The sequence below is a fragment of the Emiliania huxleyi genome (assembly GCF_000372725.1).
Source record: "Emiliania huxleyi CCMP1516 unplaced genomic scaffold EMIHUscaffold_65, whole genome shotgun sequence".
In the NCBI taxonomy this organism is placed as follows: Eukaryota; Haptophyta; order Isochrysidales; family Noelaerhabdaceae; genus Emiliania; species Emiliania huxleyi.
In genome coordinates, this window is record NW_005197128.1 from 486,785 (window position 1) to 496,544 (window position 9,760).

Sequence of the window (9,760 nt, forward strand, 5' to 3'; positions counted from 1 at the left end):
TCTAAAGAGCCGCCGCGCTCGGCGTGCATGCTCTGGTGACGTGCTGGCGTGACGAGTTGCCAGGCCACCACCACGGTCGAAGCACTTCGGGAGCGTCGGGATCGGGAGCAGCTGCGGCTGCGGGCTGGCGGGGCTGGCCCGTGGCCGCGCTCCGCCGCCATGGCCCATGCGCCATGGCCCCGTGCCCCCCCGGTTCGTCTGGAGCTCTGGACGGGACGCTGATGCACCGACCACCAGAGGTGTACCCAGACAGCACATACACGGCTCTGCTCTACACTATACTACATTAGTATAAGTAAAGGGACGCGACGATGGATCGATTTGGCACAAAGCTCAGTTTAGTCCCTGTACGAGGTCGTGCATGTGCGCGCGCCACATTCCGGGCGAGAAGCAAAAGTGGGTGCAATCGCAACAAGTGTCGTAGTTCCACCCGTTGGGACGGTGCGTACAGTTCCCAAAATGCCAGCGCCAGCGCGGCCGTGTCAGATCGTAGAAGGGCAGCAGATGAACGTGGGGGTAGCGACCCGTGCCAAGCACCTGCGTCAGAGTCCTCGGCGATTGAGTGTGTGTCCAAGGCACTCGAGTTGCATGCGAGCTGACTTGTGCTCGCCTCCTGCAAGACGCCATTCTGACGATTGACGCCAAAATCCTGGAGAGAAAGCCATAACTCTTAGTGGAGAGCAGTCACGCACTCGGCCGACACCATCTCCCACCTCGATTGGCGAGCATGAGCAGAACTTGTCGGTAGACTTGTCGCGGTTCTCCCATTCGCCGTGCGTGTAGCCGCGTCTATCAAAGGCCTACAGAGGGGTATCTGGCGCTAAAAGCAGCCCTCTAGACCAATGCTGCCCTCGTCTTCGTTGACCTTGAAGTGCTGTGCGCCAGTCTCGCGGAACAGCACAGCATTCCCCGCCTATTCGTCGCAAGCAGGTGCGCACGGGCGCCGCCTCACGGGCGAGGTCCGAACTCGCCACCTTGGCCGCATGTGCGTCCAGCTGCGCAAACGCTGCCTCCAAATCGCGCCGGTACTTGTTCATGTCTCCGTAGTGTAGACCCCAGTTAATTATGAGCACCTAGTGAGGAGGCCCCGTGTTGGAGAGAGAGATTGAGCGAGTTGCCAAGTCGCGACAGGCTGCTAGCGCATTGGCCGTCGCCATCGCCGCCGTCAAGTCTTCAGGCTCATAACCGACCGCTCGCGCGAAAAGCATGCGCATGCCATTCTTGGTCTGCTGGGGCAGCTTGGGAGGCATCTTGCGCTTGCCCATCTTCCAGAGCGGCTCGTTCCTACAAGGGTCAACTTAAGCCTCGACGCGGACTCCACGAAGACTCGCTCGCCCCGCAACCCGCGTTCCTCTTGATGAATGCGCGGAAGTCGGCGTCGGGAGGCTCCTCAAGCGCCTCGCGCCGCAAAAAGCACTGAACAGCGTTGTAGAACTGTTCCATCACCTGCGCAGAGGGGCGTCCTGAGGTCAAAGAGAGCGTGTGGCGGCCGTGGTTGCTCCCGGAAGGGCACCGAGTCGCCCATGAGCATAAAGGTGCGGTTAGGAAGCCGCTTGACAATGTCGCCGAGGGCCGCCTTTGGCAGCGCGTGCACGTGCACGTCTGCTGCCTCGATCCGTTCAAGCGATGGCCATTTGGCGTGCCGGTTCACTACCGAGGGCTGCCCAGGAGGATTGCAATAGGCGGGCATAATGTACCTATGGCGGGCGACGAGCTAAGGTACGGGAGGCGCACGCGACCCGGGGCTTGCTCTCAGACGCTTGGGGTACGACCATGAGCAGGGGACTCGTTCCAGGCGTGACCGAGCGTCGTCACCGATTTCACCGCGTGGTGAGCGAGCGAGCAGTGGGCTGTCAGTGGGCGGCGTGAGAGTTTCCCATCTGCGTCGCAGTGTACTCGTATTCGCCAACGACGCAATCTCCGCGCACGCCGCCCGCCGCCCAGTCGATGCGCGGCTGGAACCTCAGATCCACCCACGCAGGCTCGAGCGCGCTGAGCCTCTTTGTGCACGATCGAGAGAGGCACGGCGGCGGCGGCGATGCCATCGGCACTGCATGAGCCGGCGTTGGGGGAGACGCTGTCAATTTCGCAGCAGCGCCTCTGCTGACGATGTCCTTGGCGGCGGCCGCTGGCTTCGGCGGCGGCAACGCGGCCGGCGCTGATGCTGCCGTGGCGAGCCCCACCGCCTCTGTCTCCTCTGGTGGCAAGCCGGCTCCGGAGTCCACAGACACGCTGCTGATGCCCTGGTACAGGCGAGTCGTGCCCGATCCCTGGCGGTAGAGCTGAAGGCCGATCACCGCACACATCACGGTCCCGACCACCACCCGGCGGGCGGTTGGGGCGCGCGAGGCGACCATAGCGGGCTCAAGGGGCCCCGGGAAAACTTCAACTCTTCACGGAATCGAGCTGTGAAGGTCGGTCGGTGCGAAAGACAATCACTCCACGAGCGTCGAAGATCATGAGCCTCAACCTGCCCGGGGGGCGCTACTTCAAGTGCATGGCGATGGGGATGCATGGGGCAAGCGCCTGCTTCCAAGCGATCATGCATGGAGGAGGTGCTTCGTCATAGACATAGTGTACATAGATAGACGACGTCTTGATCTGCTCAAGGACGTGAGAGGAGCACCTCGTGCACCTGGGGCAAGTCCTCGACAGACTTGCCAGTGCCGGCTTCACCTTGCGCGCCACCAAGTGCGCTGTTGGGGTGGATCCGGTCGGCGGCCTCGGAAGACCGCAGACCGGAAGCGGGAAGGGGGGGTCCGGTTGGTTGGAGCGCAGACCCCGAGGCAGGGGGTGGTTCGGTCGGGTTGGCTGGAGGGTCACACCGGTCACGCGCATGCTCGCCGCAGCTGTCCGAGCGGATGAGCTCGAGAAGCTCAGGGCTGCGCGTGTCGGAACACGAGCTCGTCAATACGTCAATATGAAATATCCCCGCCCGCCCTCGTCCTCGATCTGTCCTCGTCTATGACTAGCTTCGCGGCCAGCACCTCCTTCTGCCGGCCGCGCGCGCCCACGGGCCCAGCATCTCTAGCCCAGCATGCAGTAGAAGTCCGGTGCTCACCCGACTCTAAAAACTCAACCACCTCCCACCTCCACCACCTCGACGTCGTGTGAGGTTGATCTGCAGCTGCTGGATAGGCGTGCTGCCGCTGTCGCTGTCCTTGTCCTCGTCCTCCCCCTCCCCCTCCCCCTCCCCCTCCTCCGCCTCCGCCTCCGCCTCCGCCTCCGCCTCCGCCTCGCCCTCGCCCTCGCCCTCGCCCTCGCCCTCGCCCTCGCCCTCGCCCTCGCCCTCGCCCTCGCCCTCGCGTTCGTCCTCGCTCGTTGCGTTGCTTGAGGGGGCCGCTCACGGCAAGGACACCGTCCGAGGGGGAGGGGGGGGGGGGGGGGGGAGTGAATGAATGCCCCCACCCCCCCCCCCCCGGGGGTGGGGAGGAGGTCCGTCCTCAAAACCGGGGATACTCGTCCACCAACTCGGGGGACAAACTGGGATCAGCCCCACGGCTCCCAAGGGCGAGGGCTGCTGCCCTCGGGGGCCTCTGCCTCTGGTCAACGCGTGTCGACCCGTCGGAACAACCCGAGTCGACAGCGCGGTCGATTGCGATCGTCCTCCAGTCCCTGACCGCAGGCCTCGCGGGCTCGCTGCACCGCGTGGACCCCGCCGCCCGCCCAGCCGTCTTGGCACGCGCTGTGCGAGACGCGAGCTCAGGGCTGGCGGTGCACTTGTGCGGCGTCAGCCACGTCGACCCAGCCTCCGCCACCGCCGTGCGCGCCTACGCGGAGGCGCTCGCCGCGGCTCCGGGCGGTCTGGGCGCCGTGGCGGTTGAGGATGAGCCTCGTGCCCTGCTGCTGACGCGGGCCGCCCGCGCGGCGTTGCACGGGCTGCCGCCGGAGCGGATCCGCGCCGAGGGCGAGGGCCTCGTGCGGCACGCCCTCTTCGGGCTGGCCGAGGTGCACGCGTGGGCAGCCGAGGCTGGTGCGACGCTCGACGGTGCGGAGCGGGTGCCTCTCTCGCCGACCCTCGCCCGGCAGCTGCGGGGCGGCGGCGTGGGCGCCCACGCCTCGGCTGACGCGTCGTCGGCGTCTGCTGTAGGCACCTGCGTGGCGAAGGCGTCTTGTGGGGCCTCGAGCAGGCGCGCAGCGCCCCTGGCCACCTGGGTTGGGACTCGCTGCAGAGACGCCGGCTGTTGCGGGCGGCCGGGTGAGGTGCTGTGGGCGGCCAGGTGAGCGGCGCGAGTCCACTCTTCCGCTGCAGGCCGAGGCGGCCGAGGCGGCCGAGGAGCTCGGGGCGAGGGTGGCGTGCCTCGGCGGCACGCCGGCGCCGCCGCCGCACGTGCCGCTTTTGACGCGGCGCGGCGCGCCTCACGGCCTCACCGTACACCCACGGGCTGTGAGGCGTCGGGCGGCCGTTAGGCTCGCGTACTGGCTGCGGGTCCGCGCGCTCGATCCGGGGCACGACGAGCGTTCGCCCGCCGAGCTGCACGTCGTCGCCTCCAACCGTGCCCTCGCCGAGGCGTTCTTCCGCGCCTCGCCGCCAGTCCCGAGATGGTCCCAGCGCGGGAGAGCTCTTCGCGCCGATAGGTTGCGCCGAGCGCCCACGAGGCGGTCCTGCTGCGGAAAGACGCGCACTTTGCCGCCGCGCTGCGGACGGTGTGCGCAGACGCTGCTCGTGCCGGCGGGGAGCCGCCGCCCGCAGTCCTCGCGGTGGTCGGGGCGACGCACGTCGAGGGCATCGCAGAGCGGCTGCAGGCCGGAGACGGGACGCCCCGAAACTCGGTGAGAGCTGTGTGAGCAACCGGCTGTCAACGCGTGTGTCGACGTACACGCCGGTGCCCCACGCGGCGCAGAACCAGATGCCCATTACTGTCCGGGGTCCTGGGTTGCTGCCTGGTGGTAGCTGTGAATAGTTATTGTAAAGTGTCGAGTTGTCAGAGTGTCGGAACTCGGTGGGACGACTCATTCACGTTCAAGTGAAATTTCGTTTCACATGAAATGTGTGAAGTGAAAGGGTCGCGAGAGACGTCTACGGGTGGGTCGCGAGAGATTTGCAAAAAGGCAGTACGCTTTGCGCCGCGACCAAGCGCCATGGGGCCATCTAAACACGCGGCTCCCGCCCATACTCGTCGAGCGCGCTGGGCTGAAACGCCACGTACTCCTCTTTGGCGGCGTCCGCCGGCCCGGTGACGCGCCGGCGGCGCTTCATGTAGAAGGCCGCGGCAACAAAGCCGAAGAGTGGGCACGCGCCGCCGCAGCAGCACAGATGAAAGAGAGAGGCGACGAGTACCATCGGCTGGAAGGTGATGGTGCCCGTGTCTGCATCATCATGGGCGGCCGGGCCGTGCTCTGCACCCTCAACCACAAACACTCCCTCAACCCCTTGCACCGCCACTTTGGCCCTCTCTTGGAGATCCGCCGGGAATGGTGCGTCAATGGGCGCTCGGACGGCGCTATCGGGCGCCGGCGACGCCGCGCGCGAGAGCCCCAAGACCACAGCGAGGAGCAACGTCGCAGAAGGCGAGGTCATGATTTTTTACGCTGTCCCCCCCTCGAAAAGAATTCTTAAAAGGAATTTCACAACAAAACTGCCTCGCACGACACTAGGCAAAGAATTCAACGCCGAAGGGAAGTCGCCGGAGCTTTTCCCCACTAAGCTAAAAGTACGGGCTTCTTGTCTCGCGAGGTCTCTCGCGGACGCCGATTTCGACTTGAGAAGTCTGCCGGGGTCAGGCAGGACGCACGCAACATTCATGCGCGCGGCAAAGTCTCTTCTGCGTGAGGACGCACGCAACACTCATGCGCGCGGCAAAGGTACCACTGCTTCTCGTCTGCAGCGTGAGCGCCAATGTCATCATCAACGAGGTGAGCGATAAGGGCACCCTCGGAACCTGCGACGGCGCCGATTGGGTCGAGCTAGTCAACGTGGGAGCTGATGTTGTGGACCTCGATGGGTGGATGCTGTGCGATTCGGGTGGGTGCCAAGACAATGTCAACGGCACCATCGCCATGGCTGGCACTATTGCACCCGGCGAGTACCGCTTAGTCTGCCCGCAAGCGCAACCCAAATGGGTTGGCGACTCGGACACCATCTCGCTGGTCGACGAGCACGCCCTAGAGGCGGACATCACCACGCTCGGAGGGGACGGGGAGTTCGGAAAGTCTTGGGCGCGGTGGCCTGACTCGACAGGGCCGTTTCGATACACCTACGTCCCGACGCCAGGCGCTCCGTATGCCGACAGCGTCATCATCAACGAGGTCAGCGATAAGGGCACACTTGGAGCTTGTGACGGCCAAGACTGGGTGGAGCTAGTCAACGTGGGAGCCGAGGAGGTGGACCTCGATGGTTGGAGTTTGTGCGATTCTGACGGGTGCGCGGACAACGATACTATCGCCCTATCGGCCATGGTTGTCGCACCGAGCGGGTATCTCTTGGTCTGCCCACAGGCTCGGGGCTGGATGCACAGGAAGTGGATCAGCGACTCAGACACCATCACCCTCATCAACGCTCAGGGGATGCAAGCCGACGCGACGATGCTCGGGGGGGACGGCGAGTTTGAAAAGACCTGGGCGCGTTGGCCCGACTCGACAGGTTCATTCCGGTACACCTTTCATCCAACGCCGGGCGCTCCGTATGCCAAGAGCGTCATCATCAACGAGGTGAGCGATAAGGGCACCCTCGGAACCTGCGACGGCGCCGATTGGGTCGAGCTAGTCAACGTGGGAGCTGATGTTGTGGACCTCGATGGGTGGATGCTGTGCGATTCGGGTGGGTGCCAAGACAATGTCAACGGCACCATCGCCATGGCTGGCACTATTGCACCCGGCGAGTACCGCTTAGTCTGCCCGCAAGCGCAACCCAAATGGGTTGGCGACTCGGACACCATCTCGCTGGTCGACGAGCACGCCCTAGAGGCGGACATCACCACGCTCGGAGGGGACGGGGAGTTCGGAAAGTCTTGGGCCCGGTGGCCTGACTCGACAGGGCCGTTTCGATACACCTACGTCCCGACGCCAGGCGCTCCGTATGCCGAGGCTGTCGAGACGCTGCAGGTCAACGAGGTGGCGGACAAGGGCGACCCGACTGATCCCTGCGATGGCGCTGACTGGGTGGAGCTGCGCAATCCGACCCACGGCGCGCTACCACTGAGCGGGCTTCTGCTCAGCGACGACAAGGGGCCGCACAATGAAAAAGCACTCGCCCTCGGTGGGCCTGGCTGCCCTTTTTCACTGGGCACTGGAGAGCTGCTGCTGCTATGCCGGAACGGCAATGCGAGCATGGGGGGAGCGAATTACGCCGGGTGCGGCTTCGCGTTTGGAATCGGTAAGAACGACGTCGTCAGCTTGCACCAGATTGATGCAGCTGCAGACCGCGTCGTGCTGGTGGACGAGGCGGTGGGATGTTGCGCGGGCGACGCAAACCTCAGCTATGGGAGACCACCGCGGGGTGGCGCCTTTTCCATCCTGCCGTGGCGCACACCGGGCACTGCAAACGCGGTGGCGGCGCGCCAGCCGAGCCCACGGGTGACGCCGCCGTCAGTATTGCGTCCGTTGTCCCTATCCTTGTCCTCTCCATTTCCATCGAGCGTCGTGTCGTTTGAGGAAGGATCAGGCGCGGGATTTGGCAAAGACCGCTTCCCAGAGGTCGTTTTGGGTCCTCCGCAGGGCGCTGGGAACGCGGGTTCCTTGGATGTGCTGAGCCTCGGCGAGGCGGGCGAGGTCGTTTTGAGGTTTGATGGCATCGAGCTAGTGGATGGCGATGGGCCGGACCTCCTCGTGTTTGAGAATCCTTTCACGAATTGGTATGAGACTGGTGTTGTGGCTGTCAGCGCGGACGGCATGACGTGGTTTGAGTGGAATTGCGACCCGGAGGACGCCACAAGCCTCTACCCAGGCTGTGCGGGCGTAGGGCTGGTCTGGTCCAACCCGGACAATGGTATCGATCCGACCGACCCGGAGTCAGCGGGGGGAGACGCCTTTGACCTCGCCGACCTGGATATACCCCCTGCGCACCTCGCTGATCTGGGTGTCAGGGGATTCAGGTACGTCAGAATCCGGGACTCGGGGCGCAACAGCTATGGAGGAATCTCCGGAGGCTTTGACTTGGACGCCATCGCTGCAGTGAACGGAGAGCCGTTGCCCGCCGTCAGCACAGCTCTCGAGCCCGTCGCGGAGCAAATTATGCGGTCTGACTGTGACCCGGCTCCCGATTTAGACGGGGACGGGGCCTTCCGGCTCGCTGATGCGGTTTACGTCGCTGAGGTGTGGTCGGGGTCCAAGCAATGGAGCAGAGGCGCCATGCCCTGCGGCGATCCTGCGGGCGACTTCGACGGGGACGGGGCGTTTCGCCTCGCAGACGCCGTATACCTGGCAGAGGTTTGGGCGGGAAAGAAGGTCTTGGGGCCGACGAGCGATCACCGCCTCTTGATAGCGTGGAAGATCCCGATGGAAATCACCGAGCATGAGGTGACCGCGGGGACGACGGTGGCGTTCGAATGGCAGAACTACCACAACGTGATGTTGCTCAGCACGCAGGCCGAGTACGACGCGTGCAGCCGCACCGGCGAGATTGTGGCCGGGACGGAGGTGAATGAGTACGAAGTGAAGCTCACCGAGAGGGGCACCTACTTTTACATATGTGAGGTCCGGTACCATATTGCGAGGCGCCGCAAAACCAAAAGGTGAAGATTGTGGTGAAGTAACACGTCACCCTCGTAAGAGTAAAGAGAGACCGAGAGAGAGAGAGAGGGAGCGACATGCGACGTACAAATTTAAAAAAAACGGACACCTCTCTAGGAGATGGGTAAAAAGGACGACAGGTCCCCGCCCGTGACAAGAGTGAGTGTGCCTGTAGCTGATTGTGTGCCTGCAGATTTCCCAGCTCTAGACAGTGAGAGCCGTATCTCTCGCGCGCACTTTCTGAACAGAGGGGGGGGCGGGGGGGGCGGTGTACGTTCAGACTGTACGCGTTGGCGTAGAACGTAAAGCCGTACTGGAGAAGCTCTCTTTTTCATTTGGCTTCCAAACTCCAAAAGGGGGTACGATTGATGTTTAACTCATACGACGGGGGGTCGTTCGCACACAACTACTCGTGTGTCCAAAAGCGTCTACACACACACAAACGACACATGTCCCCCGTGTCCGACACAACGCATAATGTGTGGCCACGTGAGCGGCCTACTTGCGACTCGAGCGCTTGTAGGCGCTGGCCTTGTGCTGCTTGCGCCCCTTGCGGTCCTTGGAGATGCCCTTCTTCTCGCGCGCCGCCTTGAGCTTCTCGCCGCGCGTGTCGGAGCGCGTGCGCGCGTCGACGTGCTTGACCGACTTGGACTTGCCGCCCGGGCCGGCGTTCTTGCGCTTGCCGACCACCACCTTCTTCTGCGGCTTCTTGTCAGTACCGATCTTCTTCTTGTACAGCTTTGCAATCTCCTTGGCCTTCTCGCGCTCCGACACGTCCGTCTTCTCGGCGAGCGCCGTCGCCTTCTTGCGCACCTGCGCACGGCGGGCAGGGCGTCAGGCCACGGGACAAGCACGCGCAAGGGGCTTTGGTCTCGGCGCGCCTTTGTGAGCGCGCGCTCCGTCCGCCGCCGCTTCCGCGCCTTTGCCTCGGCCACCTTCTTGATGGTGCGGGAGTTGATCGACTTGAGGTACTCGCGCGCATTCGCCAGCTGGAGAGGGCGGTTGGGGAAGGGGAGGGGGAGTGGGGGGGGCACGGAGCGGGGGGGGGGGGGGGATGGGAACCGGGGGAGGGAATTGGAAAAGGCCGAAG

The 9,760-nt window shown here is 64.2% G+C and overlaps 3 protein-coding genes across 3 annotated transcripts in view; 1 reads left to right on the top strand and 2 right to left on the bottom strand.

Moving 5' to 3' along the window:
• Nucleotides 1-1,073: 1,073 nt before the first annotated feature.
• On the bottom strand, nt 1,074-2,357 carry EMIHUDRAFT_105133 (hypothetical protein; the record flags this gene model as incomplete). Its single annotated transcript, XM_005763076.1, has 4 exons — nt 1,074-1,284; nt 1,322-1,446; nt 1,514-1,697; nt 1,963-2,357. 4 exons carry the CDS (start codon nt 2,355-2,357, stop codon nt 1,074-1,076), a joined length of 915 nt encoding a protein of 304 aa, XP_005763133.1.
• Nucleotides 2,358-3,398: 1,041 nt separating this feature from the next.
• Nucleotides 3,399-8,693, top strand: EMIHUDRAFT_105134 (hypothetical protein; the record flags this gene model as incomplete). Its single annotated transcript, XM_005763077.1, has 6 exons — nt 3,399-3,435; nt 3,626-3,999; nt 4,253-4,534; nt 4,579-4,773; nt 5,806-8,577; nt 8,655-8,693. 6 exons carry the CDS (start codon nt 3,399-3,401, stop codon nt 8,691-8,693), a joined length of 3,699 nt encoding a protein of 1,232 aa, XP_005763134.1.
• A 352-nt stretch (nt 8,694-9,045) lies between these two features.
• Nucleotides 9,046-9,760, bottom strand: part of EMIHUDRAFT_452635 (hypothetical protein) — a gene marked incomplete at its 5' end in the record, with an annotated part of 4,847 nt that continues 4,132 nt past the window's right edge. Inside the window, 2 exons of the mRNA XM_005763078.1 lie at nt 9,046-9,483; nt 9,606-9,641. Coding sequence (XP_005763135.1) covers nt 9,169-9,483; nt 9,606-9,641 — 351 coding nt within the window. The 3' untranslated portion in view covers nt 9,046-9,168. The remainder of the gene's footprint in view (nt 9,484-9,605; nt 9,642-9,760) is intronic.